The sequence below is a fragment of the Delphinapterus leucas genome, chromosome 1, assembly GCF_059928025.1.
Source record: "Delphinapterus leucas isolate spDelLeu-1000000601 "Yukka" chromosome 1, BTC_Dleu_Yukka2, whole genome shotgun sequence".
Lineage (NCBI taxonomy): Eukaryota > Metazoa > Chordata > Mammalia > Artiodactyla > Monodontidae > Delphinapterus > Delphinapterus leucas.
The window spans coordinates 7,589,303-7,616,680 of record NC_143129.1 but is presented as its reverse complement, the minus strand read 5'-3'; the positions used below and the strand labels follow the sequence as shown (position 1 = coordinate 7,616,680).

The window sequence follows — 27,378 nt, the reverse complement described above, 5'->3', positions numbered from 1 at the left end:
GGGGTGCTGGCCAGCTCCCTTGTGCTGCCGAGGCCCTTACCGGGGTCCCATCCTCTGTGGCAAAGGCCCTCTGGGGGAGTCTGAGACCCCCCAGCAGATGCATCTCTGCCCACCCCTCCCCAGCCCCCCACCTGGGAGCAGGACCTAGGCTTCCATCTCAGGGCCAGGCTCTTAAAGGGTGGGCACGGGGTGCGGGGAGCAGCCTTTGTTCCTGTTTACTCTGAGCTCCTCCCTTGGGCCACATTTCAGGAGAAACCCTGTTTCTGGAGTCCTGGGATGGGGAATCATTGCTTTATCTCCTAATGACTTGTGGGGGTCTGGTTCCCAGTATGCTATTTCCCCACCAAGCAGCATTCTCCAGGGCAACTTTCACCTGGGACACTGGTTCTCAGCCCAGGGTGGGCATCAGAATGCTGGGTCCCCACCCCGGCCGAGTAAGTCAGCTCCTGGGGCCCGGGCCTGGCTTCCGGGTGTAAATGCACCCCAGGCGATTTCACACGCAGCCCGGGGTGACAAGCCACGTTCCAGGCCCGTGCGGCCAACGTGGTACCACCAGCCACATGTGGCTCTTTGGGTTACAGTGAAAACTACATAGACTTAGAAATTCATCTCCTCAGTTGCACTGGCCACGTTTCAAGTGACCAGTAGACACTTGCGGCTCGTGGCTACTGACTGGACAGAGCGGAACCGGGATTGCAGAGGGTGCCAACGGATGCTGCCGCCCTAGTCTGCTCCCTGGTTTATACGACAGGAATATAAATCCGTATTTTAATTCAAAGTCTTAACATGACTTCAAGCAAACAGTCCTGGTTAGGGGCATCTGCTGTCCCTGAAAACCAAAAGGTGACCAGCGACGCCCTCGGCCCTCCTGCACCAAAGAAACTGCTCTGATTTACCCCAGACTCCCCGGCACAGACCTCAAAACTCCAAGAAGTAATTTGTCATTTGAGCTGAGACTGCGCTGGTGAGAAGTGATGTTCTCAGACCCTGGGGCCTTTGGGGGCTATTTCCCAGCAGGTGCCCTGGTTTGCCCAGAAGGCAGCCTGCCCCCCTCAGCCCTGCCCCCTCCGGGCCTGCTTGGATATGGGATGCTCTTCCCCACGCCCCTCCTCCCGGCTGCCCCTGGCAGGCACTCTGGGGGAGCGGGGGAGAGGAATGCCTTGTGACTTCAACCTCTGGCTCCGGGATCTGCCCCTCCCTGTCCCCTGCTCCCCTCCTTCACCCGGCAGCCACCTCAGCTTCAGATCCTCAGCAAGGCCACCCTGGAGGGCTCCACCTCTGGGATCCTGCCCTCTGGCAGGAACCCCCGCCCACACCCTGCTGCTTTTCATCCCACCCCCAGGCCTCATCCCCTCCGTCTCTCCTGGGCCAGATCCTGGGCTCACATACTGGCTACTTGTACTGAGACCCAACGAGCCGGCCCTCAAGACCACAACGATCCTGGTATCTGACCCCTTGTTCCAGGCCTCAGGGCTGCCAAACATGACTCCAGGGAGAAACTGGGCACTCGCCACCACCCCCATCCCCCCGCCCAGACTCAGACCCCTGCCTCCTGGCACTGTGGCAGCCCCATCAGCTTCCTGCCGTGGGTTCATGACAGCAGCTGTTCCTCAGAGGCAAGTCACACTGTCACACCCACCGCCCTCCCTCCCCGAGGACTCTGCCCGCTCCTCAGATGCCCTGGAGGCACCCAGCATGGACGCCGCCTGCCCGCCTCCCCCACACCCTGCCCCCTTTCACACCCTGCGTTCCTCACGGCTTCTGTCTTACACTCATTTTTTCCCAGGGCTCTGAATCGCATCCTTTCTACCTCCTGTGAGACCGTCAGCGGTCTCTTCCCTCCTCCATGCTGGCTCCACCCACAGCCTCCATTTCCTCAAAATGAATGGGAGAAAATACTTGCAAACGAAGCGACTGACAAAGGATTAATCTCCAAAATATACAAGCAGCTCATGCAACTCAATAACAAAAAAGCAAACAACCCAATCCAAAAATGGGCAGAAGACCTAAATAGACATTTCTCCAAAGAAGATATACAGAATGCCAACAAACACATGAAAGAATGCTCAACGTCACTAATCATTAGAGAAATGCAAATCAAAACTACAATGAGATATCATCTCACACCAGTCAGAATGGCCATCATCAAAAAATCTAGAAACAATAAATGCTGGAGAGGGTGTGGAGAAAAGGGAACCCTGTTGCACTGCTGGTGGGAATGTGAATTGACACAGCCACTATGGAGAACGGTATGGAGGTTCCTTAAAAAACTAAAAATAGAATTACCATATGATCCAGCAATCCCACTGCTGGGCATATACCCTGAGAAAACCGTAATTCAAAAAGAGTCATGTACCACAATGTTCATTGCAGCTCTATTTACAATAGCCAGGACATGGAAGCAACCTAAGTGTCCACCAACAGATGAATGGATAAAGAAGATGTGGCACATATATACAATGGAATATTACTCAGCCATAAAAAGAAACGAAACTGAGTTATTTGTAGTGAGGTGGATGGACCTGGAGTCTGTCATACAGAGTGCAGTAAGTCAGAAAGAGAAAAAGAAATACCATATGCTAACACATATATATGGAACCTTAAAAAAAAAAAAGGTTCTGAAGAACCTAGGGGCAGGACGGGAATAAAGACGCAGATGTAGAGAATGGACTTGAGGACACGGAGAGGGGGAAGTGTAAGCTGGGACGAAGTGAGAGAGTGGCATGGACATATACACACTACCAAACGTAAAACAGATAGCTAGTGGGAAGCAGCCGCACAGCACAGGGAGATCAGCTCGGTGCTTTGTGACCACCTAGAGGGGTGGGATAGGGAGGGTGGGGGGGAGACGCAGAGGGAGGGGATATGGGGATATATGTTTACGTATACCTGATTCACTTTGTTATAAAGCAGAAACTAACACCCCACTGTGAAGCAATTATACTCCAATAAAGATGTTAAAAAAGAAAACCACTGAAGGGGGTCTGCTGCCCTCTAGTAACCGCCTCCCCCCAGACTCCGGTGAAGCTGTTTCCTGAACTGGCCGCCATGATTTCCCGGCCCTGCAACCCCTGCTCCATCCTTGTAACTGGCTGCAGTCCCCCAGTCTGCCGTCTGTCACCCCGCAGCTCACGAATGGCTCTCTGGTCCCAAGCCCCGTGGCCTTACCAGCTGGAACCCTGTGGAGCCTCAACCCCCCAGGCTTCGGCCACCAGCTCCCTTCCTTGATGGGGCGGCTGCCACGTTCTGGAGTCAGTGACCCTCGGTTCCTGGCCTGCGTTTCCAATGACGCGCGGCTCGTCCGCACGTGCACACCAGCACCCAAACCCCAGCACCAGAGCAGAATCGTGGAGGTGGCCCCCCATCCTTCTTCTCCTCGGGATACTGAGTCTCCTCGACGCCTTCCTTCCCGGGGCCCTGGGCGGCACTCACATCGCCCCACTGCACCTCCCAGAGCCACGAGCTTGTCCTTACGTCCACCCCGACTCTCACGGAACCCCTCGTGCTCGGGGGGCGAACTGCCGTCCCCAGAGCCAGCCCTCCCCGGGACGCAGGGTCTCCTGCCCTCTCACCCAAGGGCTTAGCTCCTGCAGTCGCCCCTGTACTGCCTGATCCTCCCACGAGCCCAGGATGTGCTCTAATTTCTCCCATTTTCAAGAAAACTCTCCTAGGCTGCACGCTCTCCTCCACCTTCTAAGCCATTTCTCTTCGTAGCAAAAACAGAGAACTGTCCAGGCTCACAGCCTGCCCTGCCTCTCCTCAGCCCACTCCAGCCGGGCGTTCTTCCCCTAGAGTCCCGTGAGACTGTCGGGCCGGGCTCCCGGGAGGGACACCACCGGGCGCGGCCTCCGGACCTTCGCTCTCTAAATACCCTCTTCTCTCCGTGGCTGTTCTCACCCCCTCCCACGACTCTAAATGCCAGTTCCTCCAGTAGTCTCCGATTTAGATCTCCAGCCTGAGCAGCCTCTGCGCGTCAGGGTCATAAATCCAAGCCTGCTGCAGCGTCTCCATTCGGATGCCCTGCAAGCGTCCTGAGTTGTCACGCCCCAAGTGGGACTCTTGGTTTCTGCCCCACGCCTGCTCCTCTGGGAGTTGGCACATCACAGCAAATGGAAGCTCAGTTTCTTGGGCAAAACCCTTGTACTCACCGTGGATTCGTTTTCCTCGCACCCTGAATCAAGGTCATCAGCAAATGCTATCGGCTCAGTGCCCCAAGCAGCTCCAGTTGCTGGCTACTTCCCCTCTCCTGACCGCCCCCCGGGCGGCCCTTAGTGTCCCCTACAGCTTGCTGTCAGCACAGCAGCCCAAGGGATCCTCTGAGAACTGAGGTCAGACCAGGTGTGTACGCCCCCGGGGCTCTCGTCTCCCCGCAGAGCAGAACCCAGGATCAGAAGCGTGGCTCTCCAGGGCCGACACGATCCGGCCCCCGCCCTCTCTCTGGGCTCACCTCGCCGCTCACCCCTCACCCAGCCGCCAGGCCTCCCGCTGGTCCTCAGCCGGCCCACGTGCTCCTAGCTCCCTACCCAGGCCTGCGCACTCCCCACCTCACCCCCCCACCCCCCGCACAGCCCCCCCTGTGCTCCATGCAGGGCTGTGCTCAGTACCACCGGACACTACCTCCCATTCCCTTCTGTCGAAGGCTCCACCTGCTTGATTTTTCTTCATCACACGCACTGGCCGCACCGGCCACGCGACAGATTCACTTGCACTGTCCGTTCACCCCCCACCCCGCCCCGGTGCTCTGGTTCGTTGCTGTCCCTCTAGCCCGTGGGAGGCGCTCAGTATTTGAGGAGTAGATGAACCACTGCCTCCCAAACTGTGCCCCCTGCTTGCAGCCGCTCTCACCTCCTGCCCTTCGCCTCCAGGGTTAACGCTTTAGAAGCGTAGCTTTCATCCTTCCACGGCCCTGTTCAGAGACCTCCAGCGGTGCCCACACTGCCGGCTACACAAGGTCTACACGCTCGTGTGCTTCTACCAACCGGACCTCTCCGCGCGCCCCGAACCTTCTGTTTATTCGTCTCTCTCCGGCGCCCTTCCGGCAGCAGCCCTGCCTGTGCTGCTTGCTCCCACCTCCCTTTCCTTCAGGAACCCCTTCAGATGGCGCCACCTCCACGAAGCCTTCCCTGACCATGCCACCCAGGGACGACCTCTCTCTTCCACCGTGGCGCTTGCTGTGGGCCGCCTGGCACACTCATTGTGCCTGGAATCTGAGGTGTCTGTCTGCTCTACAGGATTTGTAACCTGGGGTGACGGGCTGCACACGCAGCAGGTACCCCGCGAGGGTCTGTGGCCTCAGCCCCACCCCAGCAATGGCTGTGTCCACCCGGTACTCACGTCAATCTCACTGAGGATGACGTCGATGATGCTGCCGATGACAATCAGGAAGTCAAACACATTCCAGGGGTCCCCAAAATAGCCCTGGGGGAGGGGCCAGGGGTGAGCTGTGGAGGGGAGGGGCTGGGGTCCCCAAAATAGCCCTGGGGGAGGGGCCCGGGGTGAGCTGTGGAGGGGAGGGGCTGGGGTCCCCAAAATAGCCCTGGGGGGAGGGGCCCGGGGTGAGCTGTGGAGGGGAGGGGCTCAGAGGCCAGCAGAGTGCAGTGGTCCCTGTCGGGGGGGATGCAGAACTGCAGGGCCAGGCAGGGCTGCACCAAGATGCCACTTCCCACGGGTGTTCCAGGGCCCCACCCACTCCCGCTCCCCTCCCCTTGCCTCCCCTCCCTCCATAGCATAAAGTGGTCCAAGGGGAGGGCGGTGTGCCTGGGAACTCAGGATTTGGGGTCCTGGTCCGCACGGGGAAGTCCTTCGTCCCCCGCTTGAAGCCCAGTCCAGTCTGGCCTCGCAGGCAGACCTGACACGGGGGTCGCGGGTGGGGAGTGGACGTGGAACCCAGGACACAGCAGGACGCTCCCTGGCCCGGGGGCTGCTCTTCAGAGGCTTAAGGGAGACGGGGCCACGAGACAGGCTCAAGGAAGGGGCGGGGCAGGGGCAGCCACATCTAGTCCTGCCGGCCCCGGGCTGAGCAGGCTGGGAGCAGAAATGCCGGAGGTAGGGCGTCCTGTAGGACGGGGTGAGAGGGCTCCATGGGAAGGCCTCATCCTGCCGCGGGACTCACCTTGGCCTTGAAGGCCATGAGCTTGAGGACCATCTCCACCGTGAAGATGGTGGTGAAGGCCACGTTGAGGATGTCTGAGATGTGGTCCATCTGCTCCGACTGGTTGTAGTGCTGTGGAGGCACAGGGAGGGGCTGGGGGCCGGCTCCGCCCCTCAGGGAGACACCCCCAGAGCCCTGCTTTCTTCCTCAGGGCCCCTGCCCACCTTCCTTTAACCTCAGAAAACTAGAGCCCACTCTGGCAACGTGCAGAATCCTACCAGGTCCACGGCCACGCCCTCTCCCCTCGAAGGAACATGAGGGGAGGCGGAGGGGGCCGAACCTGGTCTTGTGAGCAGGGTTATCCACACACGTCTGTTCCTGGAGGCCAGGAGGGAGGCCCCCCAGCAGGGCTCTGTGAGCGGCTCCCCCGAGCCGTTTGGGTACAGGACCAGGAGGGAAGACCCCTGGTTCGAGGCTGGGACCGCGCCCACCTGCAGGTGGCACCTGAGATCACCAGCCTCCCATGCCTGCAAGCTACCCCGGGACCCCGAGGCAGCCCCGAGCAACGCCCTCAGTCGCCTTGAGACTCCCCTGTGACCCTCCTGAAATCGATGTCCTTGTAACATTTCCCGGGAATCTCTCACCCTTCTTAAAATAGAGTTGACACGACCCCACTTCCTCCACAAAACCTTCCCAGGTAGTAGAAGGATCTGGCGTCTCCCCTGCCCCACCCCATCTTGGCAAGGCTTCCTGATTCTGCTGCCCAGCTCAGGCCTCCACGTGAGCCATGGCTCGTGAACCCCTGTTCGCACTGGGCCCGCTGGCTCCGTGACTCCCTCCCCAGACCCTCCCCACCAGCAACGTGTGGTCGTGTCGTTGCCAGTGGCTGGGGCTGCGGGGCCAGGGAGCCTTGCTGTGTGATCCCATTTATGCGGGGCGTTAGGGATCAGATGCTTGATTAAGGCTTGAGAAGGACGCTGCGGATATGACTCGTCTGTAAAGTGTGCTCATCTCCTCGGAGGCACCTGTTCTGTGAATATTACATCCCCTTTTCTCGGGACTGGAGCTGACATTGCAGCCTTCTCCCCCATCAGGGCAACAGCAGAAGGAGAACAGAGGAGGCGCTCTGTGCTTCCCACACAGCCCCACCCTCCTGCGCAGCCGCCTCCTGGCCCCAGAGCAGCCACAGCCGTGTGTGCGCTTGAATCACGGCCCTGATGAACCGCTGAGGGCCTGGCCCCCGGGCCGGCGTCCAGTCCACCTCCCTGCCCCACGTGGCAACCTCAGCACGGTGCCTGGCGCAGAGCAGGTGCCAGGAAGAGTCTACTGGGGGTAGTCAGCCTGGAACCCCGCTCCCCCTGCCCTGCCCAGGCCCTGGCCCGCTGGGCGCTGATCTCGGGGGACCTGGTCCCCGGGGGCCTTACCTGCATGCCCAGGCAGATGGTGTTGAGCATGATGAGGGCGAACATTAGGTACTCGAAGTAGGAGGAGGTGACGATGTACCACACCTGGTACTGGCACGGGTTTTTGGGGATGTAGCACTTCAGGGGGCGGGCCTTCAGGGCATACTGCACGCACTGGCGCTGAGACGGGACGCGATGGGCAGGTCAGTGCCCGGGGCCACCTCCCCCCCTTCCACGTCCACGCCCACAGGCTGGAGGGGCCCTGAATTCAGCAGGCCAAGGGCAGCTGTGGCCAAGGGCCTCTGCTGGGCTGTCGAGGGGAAGAGTTCCGCTGGGCCAGATTCCCCTGGAACCATCACAGCCCATTTGCAGCACGGCTCTCACCCAGCCCAGGGGCTCTGGGCATCACGGCGGGTCCACAGGAGACCCCACCCGACCACTGTGTGCTGCTCCACGTGGGAGATGGGTCGGAGGTGGGGCTGGGCACCCAATGGAGGCTCTGGGATCACCCCCTGCCCAAGGGCCCTCTTCCCTGGCCTGAGCCTCGGCCCGGTGGGCGGGAGGCCTGGAGCAGGCAGCCCAGCACCTGGTTCTTGTCCAGCTCGCAGTTCTTGTACTCGGTCTCCCCCTGCTCCTGGAAGGTGACGATGACGAAGCCCACGAAGATGTTCATCATGAAGAAGGCGATGAGGATGATGTAGGCGATGAAGAAGACGGCCATCTCCGGGTGCTCGTTGTACACGGGGCCCTTGTCCTCCTTGTGAGAGTCAATGGCTCTGTACAGCAGCCTGGGGTGGGCAGAGGACGCAGGGGTGCTGGGCGGGGCGGGATGCGCTGGCTTCCCCCAGTCACCGGGTCAGAGAGGCCCACACCGTGCCACCCCTGGTCGGGCTGTCTCTGGAGTGAGCGGTCGGCACCCCAGTCCCGTGCGCACCCCGCGAGAGCCAGGGTGGCTGCCGAGCCCCCGCGGCGCCCGGCGTGCTGCAGGGGCACGGGTGGCTCCCAGGCCCTCCCCGGCCTCTGGCCGCGTTGCTGGGCCCCGCCCTCACTCACTCAGGCCACCCCTCGAAGGTGGACACCGTGAAGAGTGACATCATGGCCGAGAGCACGTTGTCGAAGTGGAAGTTGTTGTGCGCCCACTGGCGGGGACGCAGCTCCATCTGCGTGGGGTCCCCATCCTTGTACACATAGTAGTAGCCCCTGAGGCGGGGAGACGCGGTCACTGCACTGTGCTCGCGGGTCCCCCTCCGCGTCCTCTGGGCCCCCGGGCGGTGAGTGCGGGGGAGGAGGGCAGGTCCGGACCCGGGACCCCTCCCGAGGTCACTCGAGGAAGGGGCTTCTGTGAGCCTGGGGGCTCAGCTTCCCAGTCGCCCCTGCAGAAGGGCCACCCTGCCCCCCTCCCCCCCGCACACCTGCACTCCTCCTCTGTCATCTTGGACAAGTCATTGCAGCTGAAGAATTTCCCCTGCATCCAGGAGGGAGGGAGGGAGACAGGTTGTCATGGAGACAGGATGGAAAGATGGGGTGGAAGGGAGGAGGGAAGGCAGGGCCTGAGGGCAGCCTAACCGTGGGGGCAGGGCCCCAGGATAGTCTGCATCAGGTCACTGTTCCCTCAGCCACCCGCAGGCTCCCCGCCAGGCGGACAGCTGTGAGACTGGGAGCCAGCTCCTCAGACCATGAGCTTTGCTGAGTGCCCCAGGCTGGGCCTGAAGAAGGGAAGTACAGAGCCAGCTTGGCCTCTGCTTCCCGCTCAGGAGCCCCTGCCCCTGCCCGCACTGCTGGGGCTGCCCCACACGCCCCTTCCTTCTCAGGCCCTGGGGCGGTGCAGGGATGGAGCCCAGCTGGGCCCAGATGACACATCTTCTCTCAAAATTGAGCAGGGGTCCCGGCACGCCCGCTCCCCCCAGGCTGAGTAGGGGAGCTCTGTGATCCCCTCTGCTGACTGCAGCCCAAGCAGTTTCTCCTTTGATTTACGCTGCATATTAGGCGCCCACGGAAGATTTTGTTTCAACAAAAGGAGTTGATTGCTAGGTCTGACTGTGGCTAAATTGTTTGAATCCATAGATGCTGGTCCGGGACCCTCAAAGGTCGGGAGAGGGAAATGCCTTGGCCAGGGACACAGGAGCAGCTGAAGACACGGCCACCCCGTCACTGCAGGCTCTTGCCGTCCCTACCACCTCCCCCTAATGTCACGGAGCAGAGGGTGAAGGTGAGGCAGGGGACGTTGGGGCAGGAGCCGCCAGAGGACGCTGCTGCCACTGGGCAGGTTTTTGGGCACTTGAAACCAAACACCCAATCTAGTACAGAGAGCAAATATAGTACGGATACATGTGGCCGGTGCATTACAAATGTGATGTAAATGCCACCTGTACCTGGCATTTGACTATGATCTGGGCGGGAACTGGGGGTCTGTCGATAAGAGACTAACACACACAGGGGATTGGGGGTGGGGGAGCAGCTGCTCTCTCATTCTTTCGGGGACCGTGTCTTGGGGGCCCAGATGGGTGCCAGGGTGAGGATGAGTCCTGCAGAGACTCTGCCCTGAGGGGGTCCCAGTGCCCCCAGGCTGCAGAGGCAGAGGCTGGGGATGGGGGGGGCGCCCCTGGCTGGAGCTGTGGGATAGGGCCGAGTGCAGGCCACTGTAAGCACCTGGTTTGGCGGCTAAGCTGTCTCCGTCCAGACACCCCTCCCGCCCCTCCAGGACAGAGACCAACAGGACCCGGTCCCCTATAGGTCCTCTGGGAGCCCCACCCTGATGGCCCTCCCCAAAACCTGCCCCTGCCCATGGAGGGGGCCTTGTGGGGTTCGCTCCATGGCCCCCTCAAGCCCTAGCAGAGGCCCGGGCCCAGAGGAAATGCTCCATAAATGTTTGTTGAATGAATGAGTGATTGTAAGATGATGCCATTGTATGTCTAAGAATGACTGAGGTTACGTAATCGGGATGGTGCTTTGTGGGTGGGAGCAGAGGGTCATGGAAGGAAGGGTCATGAATGTGGGTGGTGCCCTCAGGTGTCCGTGTCTGTGTCCTGCAGGTGATCTAAGAGCCAGAGGCATCCAGAGGTTGGCCGCACAGGAGAAGATGGCCTGTCGGGCTGATTGCCATGGGGGGACGAATAGTGGAGTTCTCCCAGGAAAGTAAGCACAGAAGCGGGGTGGCTCCCACATGTGAAACGACAGACCCCCACCCGCAGAAGCTTGCGGGAGACACACCTGCTGGCTCAGGGGGTGCTGAGGCTGGGGCGGGCGTGTCCCGGAGGGGGTGGAGAGCATGACAGTGGGCTGGGTGCTGGCAGGCCCGGCAGGTGGGGCGAGCCAGTGAGACAGCAGGTGGCCTGCAGAGCCCCGGGGGCCAGGTGGGGCGTCACCTAGGAACCAAACTCAGGCTCTCGATGGCTTAACCTTACCCCTATGCGTTTAGGACATCTGCCTTCACGGTCTGGGGCTCCCCTCGTTTAGAGGGAAACAGACCGGCTCTTGCCTCGGCCCAAAAGCTGGCACCGGAGCTGGGGGAGTGAGGGCAGGAGGGGCTCACCTTGAAGAGCTGGACGCCGATGCAGGCGAACATGAACTGCAGGAGGGTGGTGACCAGGACGATGTTCCCGATGGTGCGGATGGCCACGAACACGCACTGCACCACGTGCTGGGGAGGGAGACCCGGTCGGCACCTCTCCCCCTCCCCTCGCCGGCCCCGTGCCAGCCAAGGGGCCCCCAGGGCACAAGCCTAGTCGCCTCCCGGCTTGTTGGGGGCAGAGAGGGGCCCATGGGGGCACGGCTTCCCAGCCACACCACACCCCCATTGGGCAGAGGGGATGGGATGGGCCCGGCAATGGCCAGGCTGACTGTCTGAGTGAGGCCTGGCAGCCCTGTTCTCCCCCCAGGGTCCCGCCGGCCCCTCTCACCTTCAGCCCTTTGGCTCTGTTGATGGCCCGGAGCGGTCGGAGCACCCTCAGCACCCTCAGGATTTTCACCACGGAGATGGTGCTAGACCTGGGGGGCAGCCTGCTCAGCCCTCTGCCTGCCGCCAGCTCTCCGCACCCACGCCTGCCTCCCCCAACTCCCCTTAAGCTCCGCCCCAGGACAGAGGTGCCTCCCGGCCCCTGGGCTGGTTTCCTCCAGGGCTGCCCACAGACCCTGTCTCTCCCATCAGACTGGAGTGCCCTGGGCACCGGGGCTGTGCTCCCCGTGGGGCTGTGGAGGGGACTCCCTGCTCCTGTCCACATCCCCCCTGGTCTCCAGCACACGCTCTGCCCACCTAGCCTTGTCACTCAGTCCAGTTGGTGACAACCCAAGGGACCCCCCCCACCCTGGCCAGTGGTCCCGAGAGACTGTCCCCTTGTGGCTCAGTGCCCACCAACCAACAGCGGCTGGGCTGCCACTCTGGGGCCCCGGCTGCCCCGCTCACTCGAGTCCCACGGAGATGAGGGACACGGCCACCACCACCAGGTCCAGGATGTTGAAGTAGTTGCGGCAGAAGGAGCCCTTGTGCAGGAAGGCGCCATAGGTGGTCATCTGGGGAGAGAGGTGGCATCCTGGGTGGGGAGGACCCTGGGGACACTCCTTGCTGGGTCCTTAGGGCATTGCCCTGTTCCCTGCACCCGCCTCTGGGAGCACTGACACCTCTCATGGGCAGCGAGGCCAAGGGAGCCCTGGGTCTCCTTCCTTACCCAGCCACAGGGGGATGCCCTGCCCTCTGCTCTGCAAATTGATACAATTCTTCCTCTCCCTCCTCCCTCGAAAGCATCCTAGGCATGGGTGGGTCAGGCTGAACAGCCCGTCGAGGACTGAAGACCTTGCCCAGGCACCCACCCCTGCACGCGTGCTATATCTCAGCCCAGAAGGGCCACTTTCTCCTCTCTGAGCACATCCCAAACACCGCTGTACAATGCGTTTGCATTGTTTTGTCCTCCTTGACTGCCCCTGCTCTCTCTCTAATGAAGTCCTGTCCAATTTCAAGGCCTAACTCTAAAGTCACAACCTCCCGGAAGTCCTCCTGGACCTCAGGGAAGCCACCATCTCCCTCTGATCAATTTCTTTAATAATCGGGGCCCTGAAAGAAAGGACTGTCCTCACTTCATACTGCAGCCAGCTCTGGGCCTGCTCTCCCTTCACGGCTCCCCTCTCCCCTCCTGGTTAATGGAGGTGAAGGCTGGGGTTATGGGTTCTAGTCACAGATGGGAGGTCTCTGCCCCCAGACCCCATCCCCCACCAATGATGCTGTGAACCCAGTGTGTCCACCCTGAGAACGGGAGGGCAGTGGTGTGCTATGGACAAGGGGTGGGAGGGCCGTGAGAGGGCGGAGCTGCCAGAAACCCACCCAGGGCGACAGCCGCTTCTCTGGGATCCTAGGGGAGGCCTTTCAGTCGCTGGTAACAAAGGTCTGGGAACAGATCACTGCTCCCGGGTCCACGCTTAGGCTAGTTGCGCCTTGACTGTGGAAGAACGTGCCCAAGGCTTCAGAGACACGCAGGCCGCGGGTTGACTGTACCTCATGCCTCCACACCCCTCCTGCTTGCCCGCTCGCACCAACTCGTGAGCTGAGACCATCCGGGCTCCTGGGTCCTGGGAATCTTTCCCTGCTGCTCTCCACCACCTTCTTGCTTTTCCCTCCTCCCTGCAACCCAGCCCCTGTACAGCCTGTGTAAGCTGGAGCCACAGCAGGTCTGGTCCCTGGCCTGGAGATGCCCTTCGCCCAGGCTGTCTGTCTCACAGCCTTCGCTCACCTTGAGGACAATCTCCACAGTGAAGACAGAGGTGAACACGATGTCAAAATACCCAAGGATCTGGTGACAGGGCAGAGGTCAGTGAGAGGAGGGGCAGAGCAGTGATAGCATCACCATCCCCACCACCATCCCCACCACCATCCCCACCACCATCACCATCACCACCACCATCCCCACCACCATCCCCATCACCACCACCATCCCCACCGCCACCATCCCCACCACCATCCCCATCACCACCACCATCCCCATCACCACCATCACCACCACCATCCCCATCACCCCCATCCCCACCACCATCCCCACCACCATCCCCATCACCACCACCATCCCCACCACCATCCCCATCACCACCACCATCCCCACCACCACCATCCCCACCACCATCCCCATCACCACCACCATCCCCACCACCATCCCCATCACCACCACCATCCCCACCGCCACCATCCCCACCACCATCCCCATCACCACCACCATCCCCATCACCACCACCATCACCACCATCATCACCACCACCACCACCACCATCCCCACCACCACCATCCCCACCACCACCACCATCACCACCATCACCACCACCATCCCCATCACCACCACCACCACCATCACCACCATCCCCATCACCACCACCATCCCCACCACCATCACCACCACCATCCCCATCACCACCACCATCCCCATCACCACCATCCCCATCACCACCATCCCCACCACAATCCCCATCACCACCATCCCCACCACCATCCCCACCACCACCACCATCACCACCATCCCCATCACCACCACCATCACCACCACCATCCCCATCACCACCACCATCATCACCACCACCATCACCACCACCATCCCCATCACCACCACCATCCCCACCACCATCACCACCACCACCATCCCCACCACCATCCCCACCACCATCCCCATCACCACCATCCCCATCACCACCATCCCCACCACCATCCCCATCACCACCACCATCACCACCACCATCCCCATCCCCACCACCATCCCCACCACCACCACCATCACCACCATCCCCATCACCACCACCATCACCACCACCATCCCCATCCCCACCACCATCCCCACCACCATCACCACCATCACCACCACCACCACCATCACCACCATCCCCATCACCACCACCATCCCCACCACCATCACCACCATCACCAACATCCCCACCACCATCCCCATCACCACCACCATCCCCACCACCATCACCACCATCACCACCACCATCCCCACCACCATCCCCATCACCACCACCATCCCCACCACCATCACCACCATCACCACCACCATCCCCATCACCACCACCATCCCCACCACCATCACCACCATCACCACCACCATCCCCATCACCACCACCATCACCACCATCACCACCACCATCCCCATCACCACCACCATCCCCACCACCATCACCACCATCACCACCACCACTACCATCCCCACCACCATCCCCATCCCCACCATCACCACCATCACCACCATCACCATCACCACCACCACCACCATCACCATCACCACCACCATCCCCATCACCACCACCATCCCCATCACCACCACCATCCCCACCACCATCACCACCATCACCACCACCACTACCATCCCCACCACCATCCCCATCCCCACCATCACCACCATCACCACCATCACCATCACCACCACAATCCCCACCACCAACACCACCATCCCCACCATCCCCACCATCCCCGCCACCATCACTGCTAACATCCAGCAACAAGAGCCCGTGTAGGCCGAGCGCTGTGATAACACCGTTCAGGTCGGGCAGTCTTGGCCCTCCAGGGATTTAAACTCTAAGCCACTCTGATGCCTGTAGCCACACAGAGGAGACAGTGAGCTCTGGGCATCAGGGTGAGGTGTGCGGTGACGGAGGCTGGGTGGGGATGGGTGCCGAGCTGGCTGCCGTCACCTGGTTCCTCACGGACTCAGTCCGGATGGGGTCCTCAGCAGCCAGCGCGGCGCTGCTCAGCAGGATGAAGAGCAGGATGAAGTTGGTGAACCAGGTGGCGTTGACGATGCGATGGCACAGGACGCGGATCCTGCGGGGGCGGGGTAGGGGCGGGAGGCTGTGACCGGCCTCCGTCGCTGGACCCCTCCCTCCCGGTCAGTGGAGAAGGCCAGCCGGCAACTGGGTGGTCTCTGGCTGGCCTCGCAGGGCCCTGTCCCACCTTCTGTTCCTGCAGCCCCAGTCCCATCCCGCACAAGCCCTCCCCCAACACTCCACCCCATGCCACGGCATCCCCACCAAAACATCGGGGCAGGCCCGTCTCCATCCCTGAGGCCGACAGCTGAAACTCCATGGGGACTACAGTCTGTATTTTAAAGGTGTAAAATTGTGAAGCCAGTGAGAACTACAGCTTATCCCCTTGTCCTGCTCTTGGAAAGGAACCCAGAGATGTGATCCCTCTTAGGAGTAAGTAACTGGTAAGGCTTAAAGCATTACTTCTCCCAGAGATTCCGGCACTTTCAACTGGGCACAAGGTCTTAAGCTAAAGGAATGACTTTCTCACGGTGTAATTGTAGGCCCAGGGAGTCAGGAGAAGGGGGCCTTCTCAGAGCAGGAAGCAGCCCTCTCTGAGAGCCCCACCAACCACCCTGCCCCGCCACCGAGGGGCCACCCACTTATTGGTGGGGCTGAAGATAAAGAAGGCGCTGGCTTCTGGAATGGGCACCGCCTTCTCCTTCAGCTGCAGCTCAGCCAGCGGGCGGGGTCGTGGGCTTATCGGGATCTCGGGTTCGTCTTCCTCATCATCTCCTGTGGGGGAGGGGAGAGAGAGGTCGGGGTGTCTTTCCACGTTTCACTGCTCCCCTGGCTCCTGTGCTCTGACCCCAACCGTGAACCCCCAGCAGCCAGCAAGCAACACGGGGCACGAGGGCGCCAGCAGAGTCCAGCCAGGCACCTCCCTTCCTTGCGGCACACGGGGCTGAACTGTCCAGACAACGGTCAGGCTCAGAACCTCCCAGACGTCGGGCCGGGAGCAAAGGTCTGGGAGCCTTGCCGTTGCACCTCCTGTCTCGGGGCTGGACGCACCACCACGAATGCTCGCAAGCTGGGGGTGCCGGGGAGGGGCCCTGCTTGGCACGAGGCCAGAGTGCTGGGCCCGGCTCCGCCCCTGACTCTCAGGCCAGGCGGGCTTCTGTCCCTCCTGAGTGTGAGACCCTCAGCTCGCGACATTGACAAGGGGCAGGAGGCCTGTTGAGATAAATGGACTTGGAGCTTCTCTCCTGGGGCCGGGTTCCAAAAACCATCATTCAGGGAGGAGCTGCCAGCATGAAAAGAAACCAGGATTCTTTCCTTCCGGGGCAGGTGTGGGGTGGGAGGGGCTGGGAGGGGGAGGGGGCCCCTCGGGCTCATTTGCTGAGTCTCAGGGCCTTGTGAGAGGGAGCTGTCTCCCCAAGTCCTCAGCCGCAGACTGGGGGCACTGTGGGAAGTTGGGGTGCCCTTTCCTTTGTCCCCTCGCCTACAGCTGTCTCCTGCCAGCCCCTGGCAAGGTTCTCCCGCTCTCTCTACCACGGCGGCCCCTGCAGGGTCTCCTCCCGAGACCCCACTTCTTCCTGCCAAAGAGCATCCTCACGGGACATTTCCTGCCTCGCCTGGGACCAAGGGCCCCAGAGACACATTTTATGCTTAATCGCAGAGACCGCTAATTCTTAGAACTCGCGTATTTGCTTTCTTTTCCCGCCTTAATTCTGATTTTCTCCGCCCGCGCCCACTGTGTTAACTTCGTTGTGCATATCTTTCGTTGGCAGCTATTTCAGATTATTTTTGGAAAGAAGCAAAATAAACACATTCAGCCCTCTTGGTAAGAACGCCCCTCCGCAGCCCACCCCACAGCCCCTCCCCCACCCTCCGCCTTCTCCCCAGCCCCGGCCCCTCCCCCACCTCAGGTTTCCTGGCTCAGCCTCTCCCACCTGCACAGCGGCCACTCCCATCTACTAGGAGATGGTTATTAGATGAAGCAGACGAAGTCGAATTATTCTAAAACCCAAATGTCCCTTCTGGCAGGTATCTGAAGAGTTATCATTAGTCTTATCTATTCCAGCTCCATCCTCCCTACATTTTACTTGGCAAAATCCTTGCATTTTTTCCTTTCTTTTTCTTCTTGGATTTCTATAAGGCTTTTTTTTCTCAGTTTTAATATTTTTTTATTAAAGTGTAGTTGATTTACAGTGTTGTGTTAATTTCTGCTGTACAGCAAAGTGATTCAGTTGTGCACATATAGACATTCTTTCTTTTTTATATTCTTCCATTATGGTTTATCACAGGGTATTGATGAATGGATAAAGAAGATGTGATACACACACACACACACACACACACACACACACACACACAATGGAATATTACTCAGCCACAGAAAAGAACACAATAATGCCATTTGCAGCAACATGGATACAACTAGAGATTATCATGCTCAGTGAAGTGAGTCAGACAGAGAAAGACAAACACCATAGGGTATCACTTATATGTGGAATCTGAAATATGCCACAAATGAACCTATCTGTGAAACAGAAAGAGGCTCACAGACACAGAGAACAGACTGGTGGTTGCCAAGGGGGAGGGGGTTGGGGGAGGGATGGAGTGGGAGTTTGAGGTTAGCAGATGTAAGCTTTTATATATAGAATGGATAAACAACAAGGTTCTACTGTATAGCACAGGGAACTATATTCAGTGTCCTACGATAACCCTTCATTCTATCTATTGATTGCCTATCTGGTGCCAGACACTGCTATTTGGAGCACAAAGGGTCCCGCTGGAGCTTAGAGTCGCGGGCGCAAACAGATGCAAATAGGCATGAAATTGCACCAGTGACCCAGAGCTGGAAGGATCCAGGAGTGAGCTAAGAGACCTCGCCAGCTCTTGGGCACCAGCCTCTCCCAGGTGGCCTTTTAACCTTGGAGCTCCCTCCAAGTGTTCCCTCCTTGGCACCGACGACGAGGACTTCTGCTGCAGCCACAGGCTGTTTGCACCTACGAGGCGTGTGTAGTGCATTCGTGGCTGTGCGCTATGCATCCCTCTCCCCTCCACCCTGGTCTCCTCCATGTAGATCTTCTTCCTCGTCATCCCCTGCGGGGCACAGACGGTGAGCAGCCTGCCTATCTCCTGTACCACGCGGCCCCCTTGTGAGCTATTCTGTGTGGCTGGAGGGGCTGGAACAGAAGCCGCGTGTGCCCATCTCCTGCACCACACGGGCGGCTACACCCCCCTTGTGAGCTATTCTGTGTGGCTGGAGGGGCTGGAACAGAAGCCATGTGTGCCCACGAGTCTCTGGGCTCCTTGAAAACCAGATCCTTAGCCCTGAAGCGCACAGCCAGTACTCAGTAAATACTGGCTGAATTAATTGAAAATAAAATGTGTACATTTTCCCACTGTGTGTATCGTAGGGAGAGGCAGGCTGGCAGACGGCTCATTTGCAATACGAGGTACACAAGGGATGTCTGAGTCCTGATCTCCTCGTGGATGGGTCCAGGTAGGGGACACACAGGAGGGATTTCGTCCCTGGGGAGAAGTCACCCCAGCACACCCGCCCCGGGTCCCAGGACTCTCACCTGGGAAGTCGGCTGACGGGTAGGGGTCCTTCACCTCATTGACATTGGATTCAAACTCATCGATTTTCAGCTGGAGGAAGGAACACGATGAAGGTGAAAACCCAAGCTGTGGTTCTCACCTAATGAACATTGACTGGAGGGCCGTGTAGGTGTCAGCTCACCTAAGCCTCCCTATGGCTCGGGGCGGGGTGAGGCAGTGGGTGCTATTATGGTCATCCCCGTCTTACAAAGGAGAAGCCAGGAGCAGAAAGGTCAGCCAGGCTGCCCAAGCTAGCAGGACCCCAGCCTGTCTGAGCCTGAGCCCCTCACCCCTGCTTAGTTCTCGAGAAGAGAGTGGACTGCCCCAGGCCACGACCCCTGCTCTGGGGGCCGGTTCCTGCCCCTCTGAGCTCTGCTTCCTCGGCTCCAGGAAGGCTGAGCAGGGCCAGGCTGACAGGCGGGGCAGGGCTAAAATCGGGGGGAGGCTGGTCTGGGCGGCTCTGAGGGGAGGGGGACACCCTGACTGGGGTGGAAAGCTGGGACTCAAAGGAAGCCTGGTTCCTGGATCGGGGGGGCGTCTGTGTCCTCAGTACAAAGGATTCCGTGAGACAGAGCCGCCCTCACCTGGCTGGTGCCCTCACCTGGCTGTTACCCAGGCAGACAGCCCCTCTCCTGCCTCCCCCTGCCCCCCAGCGTCCTAAGGCACCAGGCGAACAGGGGACTTTCAGAGGCCCCTCCCCGTGCGACCCCTGAGAGCGCCCCCCATGACGGGCTCACCTTGGCCGTGGTGGGGATGCCCTCCCCCTTGGGTTTCTGCTCCAGCTTCTTGGCCACCGTCGACTTCTCCTCCTCTGACTTGTCTGGGAGCCCCCTGGGTTGGAAAACCAAGAAAGCCCAAAGTGGAGGACCAACTGGAAGGTTCTGGGGGACGCGCCCAGCCTGAGGACACTGCAGGCTGACCCCGTGCCACGGGCCGGGAGCATCGCGTCCTCCCTCTGCAACGAGGGAACAGGACAGGCGTCCGCCCGCAGCCGGGCAAACCCAGGGGCCGTTGGCCGGTCCCAGGGGAGGGTCCCAGTCCGCAGAGGGTGAAACGGCAAACTCACAGGTGCCTGAGGCCCAGCAGAGGGAAGGGACGCCCTCCAGGAAGTGTGCCTGGCTCTGCCCTCGGCTCCCTCCCGCCTGCCGACTGGCCTGCAGTCCTGAGCGGCCGCAGTGGTTTGGCCTCTGCTCCCCAGGGAGCCCCTTGCCCGGAGCGGGCGGATCCCTGCAGGTCCCTCCCGCTGGGCGCGCCCCGCTCACCTGGACATCTTCCGGCGCCTCCGCTCCTCGGCCTTGGCCTTCTGGGCCGACGTCAGGCTCTCCGCCTCCGCCAGGTTGTCTACCGCGATGGCCAGGAAGACGTTGAGCAGTATGTCTGAGGCGGCCCGCTAAGGAGCTCTGGTGGCGGGGAGGGACGCCCGGGAGGCGGGACCTGCCTCCTCCCGTGCTCCAGGCTCCCCGTCTTTCTATGACTGATTCCTCCCACCTGTCACCAGTCACCCTGTGTTTCTCTAACGTCCTGCCGGAAGGAAGTGTCCTACAGCTACACCCGCACTGCCACCGGCTGTGTCCCACCTCCCCACCCCCAGGAGCTCCCCAGCAGCAGGCCTGGGCACCTTGACCCCGCTTTAACCCCAAGCCTCCTCCCCAGGCCCTTTTCTGTGCCCTGCGTCTGGGTGGATACAGTTGCCACAGACGAACAGGATGATGAAATAGATGCAGACGAGCACCCCGGGGTAGGTCGGGCCGCCGTAGGCCATGATCCCGTCGTACATCACGGAGTTCCAGTCCTCAGCTGTCAGCACCTGGCAGGGGAGGGAGGGTGGGTGACGCAGAGGGACTCGAGGGTCTTCTCTGGGGACTGCGCTGTCCAAAAGTCCCCTTCCAACCCTACCCCCAGACCGGTCCTCTCTCTTCATCCGGGGTGAAGTCCCTGCCCTCCTGAACCTCTCCCGGGGGTCGAAGACCTCATCGTTGTCTCTTCGGGGCCAAGGAGCTTGATTGTGGCGTCAAGGCTTCCACGAGCTCTGTTCCTAAGGCCCAGGCTTAGCTGTGCTGCCCACACTGGACCCCCTGCCTTTCCAGCCCCCAGAAAGAGTGTGAAATGTCAGGTGCCTTGAAAGACAGGATGCCCGACCAGCCGGTGGGGTGAATGGAAGAACGAGGGTGACACCCTGTGTAGGGCCGGCCGGTTGTTACAACTGCCCTTCCCACTGGCAACACCGAGGTGGCGTCCCCTGAGTACTGGCCCGACAGAGAGGAGCGCGTGTCTGCTCTGCGCTCACGCAGCTCGTTCTGGAGGCCGGCCGTGGCTTTAGTGAGCGGTGGCTGAGCCATGTCCCCGCAGTGGGAAGTGGTTTGTGTTCCTCTGGGGCTTTTGCAGCCTTGCGGAGGGACAGCCCACCTTGTCTGACCTTGTGCTCAGAGATTCTAGTAGCACGTGGGAGAGAAAGCTCCCTGCCCACCCAACTCCTTCACTCATTAGCCACTGCCCTACTGTGGGCCGGGGCTCTGCTGGGCGAAGGGACGAAGACACACAGGACACACGGCACAGCGCCCAGCCTCCAGAGCGTGGAGGAGACAGACAGGCGACCGTGGCCTGGAGGGCATGCGGGGGCCCAGAGGGCAACGTCGGATCACGGAAGGCTTCCTGGAGGAGGTGATGCCCAATCTCCAGCGGCAGGCAGCGGGCTTTAGCCTACCTGAAAGACGGTGATGAGGGCCTGCGGGAAGTTGTCGAAGTTGCTGCGCCGCACCTCCGTGTCCTCAAAGTCGTACCTGCCCCCGAAGAGCTGCATGCCCAGGAGGGCGAAGATGACGACGAACAGGGACAGCAGCAGCAGCAGGGACGCGATGCAGTGGATGGAGTTCAGCAGCGAGGCCACCAGGTTGCTCAGGGACGTCCAGTGCCTGGAGGAGACGGGCAGCCCCCACCCCCGGCATCCCTGCAGTCGGCGCGGCTTGGGGGAGGCTGGGGGCTGGTGGGATGCGGGGGGGTCGGGCAGGGCTGCCTGGATCCGGGCCGCACACCCAGCTTCCCTCCGCCAGAGTACAGATCTTGGTCTGTCATCTCATTCTGTCAGTAGGACGGCCGTTTAGCTGCTGGCGCCACCCCTGGACTCTGAACCCCACGGGGTTGAGGACCACCCCTTCCTGTGCAGCCCCGGCCCCGGCGGCCGTCCCACCACTGCCCCCTTCTCTGCTCCCCTTCCATCTTCCTTTCCCCCCTCCCGCTCCCAGGCGCTTTTCCCCTTCCTTCCGTCTTTTCCACACCACAATGGTGAGAGGCAGGAAGACAGGAGCGGCCGAGGTGGAAGGGGAAGGCGCTTTCTCCTGCAGAGACGCAGGATGGGGCAGTGCGCGCGGGCGGGCGCTCACTTGGTGATCTTGAAAATCCTGAGGAGGCGGATGCAGCGCAGCACGGAGATGCCGAGGGGTGTCATGGCCCCCGACTCCACCAGCAGGATCTCCAGGAGGCCGCTACACACCACGAAGCAGTCGAAGCGGTTGAAGATGGACATGAAGTACTGGCGCAGGCCCAGCCCATACATCTTCATCAACATCTCCACGGTGAACAGGGCCAGCAGCACCCGGTTGGCGCTGTCTGCAGGGTGGGCCACGCAGCTCCGTGTCACTCTCCTCCCTGCCCTGCCTGCCTTGGCCAAGCCCTCCACCCTGGACACCCTCCCTGCATTTTCAGGGCACCTTCCTTTCCCCGCCCTCCAGATCCAGGAAAACCTGGTGAATTTTCACCATTGAAGGAACGCAGTCTAGATTTCTAAGAAACTAAACGACACTGTGTTCGGCAGGTCCACCCTCCTCACTCCACCGATCAACCTGTGAGCATTTTAACCCCATTCCCCTGATGTCCCAGAAGCACTGGCATTGTTGACCAGCCTCTTGCTTTTTTTTTTTTTAAACTCGCGGGATCTCAGTTCCCTGACCAGGGATCGAACCCGTGCCCCCTGCAGTTGGAAGTGCAGAGTCCTAACCGCTGGACCACCAGGGAAGTCCCCTCTCGCTTTTTCAAACGTTCTCTTTCCTTGGCTTCCAGGACGCCACATCCTTCTGCATTTCTCCTGCTTCTCCTGCTTCTCCTGCACCCTCTCTGCAGATGCACCCCTACCTCAGCCCTGAGTGCTGGACTTGAGCTGTGCGCATGAGTACCGTCCTCTGGGGATCTGGTGATGTCTTCTAAGACCACAGCTTCGATTGCCATGCCTGCCAATGACTCCGGATTTAGACTCTTCAACCCAGACTTCTCCACGGAGTCCCAGACCTACTTTCCATCTGTCTCCTCAACATCTCACTGGGATGTCTCAGAGGCACCTCAAACTCAACATGCTCAAGTCTAAGCTGATAGGTACTGCCCGTCCTCCCCCATCCCCCCAAAATACCTGGTCACTGACTGTCTTCCCCATCTCAGCAAGTGGCACTACCATCCATCTATCTGCATGGGCCAGGAACCTCAAATTCATCTCTGACTCCTCTCGGCGGGCACCGTTCACATCTTGTCCACATTTGGTCATTGACAGTGCACTGACAATGCTTGGCACATTCAAGGGGCTCTCAGGAAGACTGGTTGCAAGGAATAAATGGATGGATGGATGGATGGATGCAGGAATGGTTGCATGGATGGATAGATAGATGAATGGGTGGATGGATGCATGCATGAATGAAGGAATGGATGCCTGGATGGGTAGATGCATGCCTGGATGGGTAGATGAATGGATGGATGGATGAATAGATGGATAGATGGATGGGTGGATGCATGCATGCATGAATGAAGGAATGGATGCATGGATGGATAGATGTATGCCTGGATGGGTAGATGGATGGATAGATGGATGCATGGGTGGATGGATGCATGCATGCATGAATGCATCTGATCTGTAGCATTGTTTCCTATCTCCTTTCCATAGAAGAAGACAATCTTCTTTTCTATTTTCCTTCTTTTATCTCTTTCATTATTTTATTTTAGGCCACACTGCGTTGCTTGAGGGATCTTAGTTCCCTGACCAGGGACTGAACCCAGGCTACAGCAGTGAAAGCGCCGAGTCCTAACCACTGGACCGCCAGGGAATTCCCTCTTGCATCATTTTAAACATAGTGTCTTCCTACTATCCAACCTCCCCTCCTCTGTAATCCTCCTCTTGTTACCTTGTATTTACCTCCACTGTTGCCCTCCCTATACTGACCTGACGTCACTTATCAATATCTCTCTTTTCCTCTGGCTCAGGAAGCTCCTTGGCGGCAAGAGAGGTACATTCCTTGTGTGTGCCCTGCATTCTTTACTGGACCTGACCCAGGGTACGTGTGTAATACATAGTTGGTGAAAGATTGCTGTTTCTGGAGTAGAACTTGAACTTGGATGCATGAAGTGCTCAATTACTGGTCATCTGTACGTCCAGTGTCTGTGATAATTTGCCCAGACATCTGGCGAGCACCTGGAGTGTCCCCAACTTGTTGCTGTTACGGCCCCTGGTAATGCCACGAGGAAAAGAGTACCACTGCCTAGAAGTTCTAGAAAACAATGTCGACATCTAACGACTTCTTCTGCAAAACCTGAGGTGCCATTGGCCAGCACTGGCCATCAGCCGCGTGTCTCACCTTGCAGGTGGGTCAACCAGAGAGGCTGGTGGTGGTGTTCCGAGGCGATCGACAGGGTGTTGAGGGCGACGATCAGGATGACCAGCCAGTAGAAGACCCTGGACTTCACCGCGTCGTGGCACTTCCAGCGGAAGACGCGGTTCCACCGCCTCCAGCGTCGGCTGAGAAGGCAGGGGGCGGGGCCGAGGCTGAGCTACTCCAGCTCCTCCCCAAGGCCACCACACTTAAGTCTCACCACCCACTCCCTCCTCCAGCCACATGAGAGGGCCAAGGACCTGAACTGCAGAGGCAGATTGCAAATCTTGCCTCTTACAGCAAATGTCTTCATCTTTCAAAGGAGAATAGTGATGATGCCGACCTCGGACGGAATGAGAGACAAGGTCCGGCACAGAGTAGGGCTCCGTGCGTTTCCAACTTAATTAAAGCAACCCTGGCATGCCCCGTTTTGCCCGTCATAAAGGCAATTGGTCATATCTGGTGTAGGGGAGGGCACGCAGAAAGGCACCTCCACTGTCAGATCGACCTCTGTGCAGCATTTACCAAGGTTAGAACCTGTGCTCCCTTTGACCCAGCAAGCCTGTTTCTAGGGATCTGCCTGGCAGAAATGTTCACCCTTATGCACAACGGTTCCCTGTGGCACTGTGTGTATTGTCCCAAACTGGGCAGCTTACGTAAACAGACTACAACATATGTGCACTGTGGAACATTTTACATTCAAAGATACATCAAAAGACAGTGTGTGAGCTATCACACCTTGTGGAGATGTGGAGGGACCTGAAATGCACGTCACTAAGTAAGAAAAGCTGATCTGAGAAGACCACACACTGTGTGAGTCCAATTAAACGACATCCTGAGAAAGGCAACACTATGGAGACAGGAAGATCAGTGGTTGGTTGCCAGGGGTGGGAGGTGGGGTGTGAACAGGCAGAAACAGAGCATTTTTAGGGCAGCGAAAATACTCTATATGATACTATAACGGTGGGTACGTGTAATTATACGTTTGCCCAAACCCACAGAACGTCCAACACCAAGAGTGCACCCCAATGTAAACTATGCACTTGGACGATGCAAGTTCATCAGTTGTAACAAACGGACCATCTGCTGGGGATGTCGATGGTGGGGGGCGTTGGGCGTGGCTGGGGGAGGGGCAGGCAGGGAATCTCAGCACCTTTGGCTCAGTTTTGCTGTGAATCTGAAACTGCTCCGAAAAAAGAAAGTCTTAGAAAAAAAAAAAAAGAAGGTTTGTGTCTGTATAAAGTTGCCCTCAATAGAAAATTCTAAATTTAAAATGTCAGTTACCAGTTTATGTGTGGATCGTATTCATTTATCCAACGAGCCCTCCCGCGTGCTGGGCACCGTGTTTGGTTCTGAGGTGACAGTGGTTAATATGAGAAACCTCATCGTGTAAAAAGTGAAAACAAAACCAAAAAAAACTGGGGTGTGTGTGTGCGTGCGCGTGTGCGTGTAAGAGAAATGAAAGCGTGCAAGAGGCTTCAGAGGGATACAAATCTAACTGTTACCATGGTTACCTCTTTGAAGGGCAGAGAAGGCCATCTTTTCTTTGGTGTATTTCTCTATTGTTGGATCTTTCAAAATCACAGTCACGTATGAATTTGGAAAAGGAAGCAGCCAAACAGAACACACGGTCCTCTCCAGCTTCCTGCCTCCAGCCCCCCACCCGCGACACTCATGGTGGCCACAGGCTAACTCCCCGTCTGGAGCAGAGGTTTCTGGGACTAATTATCCCACCGGCTCCCAGTTTCTTCCTTACGTGGTGAGTAAATAGGTCATCTGCCCAGTGCCCTCCAACTGCGCTAAGGGAAAGAGACCCAAAGGCCACCTAGGGAGGTGACTGGGGTCTAACTACATGTCTCAGGGAGCTGCGGGCTGGGAGGACCCGCAGCTGGGCAGATACTCACATAAACTGGATGACTTTGTTCAAGCCTGCGATTTCATACAGGCTCTCTGTGTCAGAGCCACCTTCATCCAAAGCCAGCTTCCCTGGGGACAGACAGGTCCAGTTGGCCAGGCTTCCGGGCCCCTCTGGGCTGGACACACCTGGAAAGGGCCCGCTGACTGGGGACACCTGTGACAGCGACCCTGGGTGGGCCTGGACCCCTCCCTCTGCGCTTTCCTGAGCCCTAGAGAGCCCGCATCGGAGGGGAGGGCGGGTCCCCAAGGGACGGTGCAGCACTTTGGGACCTTGTGCTCCGGGAGGGCCCAGGGCACACCAGGCCACCTCCACCGCAAGGTGTCAGGCTAGGCCTCTAGGGGCCGGGTTTTCTTATCTGCAAAGTGGTGATGCCGTTCCTGCCCGATGGGCCCCCTGGGGCTGCAGTGGGGGCGGGTGTGGAGGTGCCCCTGTGGGAGCTGACCGCGAGGGCAGCTCTGGGGGGGCTGCCGACCTCGGCCCGTGGCTCCAACCTTCTCTCAAGTCGTCCACATCCATGACCTCGCCCTGCGTGATCCAGCTCAAGTAGCCCCGGAGGTCCTCATCCAGCTGCTGCTTCTCCCGCAGCTTCTGGAAGGTTCCCCTGGACTTGGCCTTCTCCCGCTCCTTGGTGAATTCCCTGCAGTGGGGCGGGGGAGGGGGAGGAAAAACGCAGCTTCCTGGGGCGAGGGAGCCCGTTCTGCGGCTGGACGTGCCCCCCCACCCCCGGCCCAGTGTTGCCTGGGGTCCGGGGCCCTTTAGGGAGGCTGAGGGGCAGCCCTCTCCCCCTCACCAGCCCCGCCCTCCAGGCCCCCCCCCACCCCGTTCCTTCTTTTCCTCCCATCTCATTTCTCCCGCCTTGTCTTGGGTGACCTTGGACATAGGGGTTAATGACATGACCGTGCATTGCCCTAACAGAATTGCCATGGACCCTCTGATTTTCCGTGCTGCCCCGACCCCTTAGGCTGCCCGAGGAATTTAGCTCTGCTTACAGACTTAAGGCCCTGGGGGACATGCTCCTGG

At 59.3% G+C, this 27,378-nt stretch overlaps 1 protein-coding gene across 3 annotated transcripts in view; it reads right to left on the bottom strand.

The window, feature by feature from the left end:
* CACNA1S (calcium voltage-gated channel subunit alpha1 S) overlaps nt 1-27,378 on the bottom strand; it is a 61,517-nt gene that overhangs the window by 12,313 nt on the left and 21,826 nt on the right. For all 3 annotated transcript variants that reach the window (XM_089905870.1, XM_089905902.1, XM_022562026.3), the window contains exons 8-28: nt 26,850-26,995; nt 26,345-26,426; nt 24,426-24,586; nt 22,194-22,419; nt 21,518-21,725; nt 20,500-20,620; nt 20,076-20,190; nt 19,551-19,644; nt 18,795-18,864; nt 15,867-15,999; nt 15,154-15,283; nt 13,215-13,274; nt 11,897-12,003; nt 11,394-11,481; nt 11,027-11,134; nt 8,907-8,959; nt 8,548-8,694; nt 8,081-8,282; nt 7,516-7,674; nt 6,113-6,223; nt 5,335-5,418 (exon numbers count right to left, since the gene is read on the bottom strand). In XM_089905870.1, coding sequence (XP_089761996.1) covers nt 5,335-5,418; nt 6,113-6,223; nt 7,516-7,674; nt 8,081-8,282; nt 8,548-8,694; nt 8,907-8,959; nt 11,027-11,134; nt 11,394-11,481; nt 11,897-12,003; nt 13,215-13,274; nt 15,154-15,283; nt 15,867-15,999; nt 18,795-18,864; nt 19,551-19,644; nt 20,076-20,190; nt 20,500-20,620; nt 21,518-21,725; nt 22,194-22,419; nt 24,426-24,586; nt 26,345-26,426; nt 26,850-26,995 — 2,605 coding nt within the window. The remainder of the gene's footprint in view (nt 1-5,334; nt 5,419-6,112; nt 6,224-7,515; nt 7,675-8,080; nt 8,283-8,547; nt 8,695-8,906; nt 8,960-11,026; nt 11,135-11,393; nt 11,482-11,896; nt 12,004-13,214; nt 13,275-15,153; nt 15,284-15,866; nt 16,000-18,794; nt 18,865-19,550; nt 19,645-20,075; nt 20,191-20,499; nt 20,621-21,517; nt 21,726-22,193; nt 22,420-24,425; nt 24,587-26,344; nt 26,427-26,849; nt 26,996-27,378) is intronic.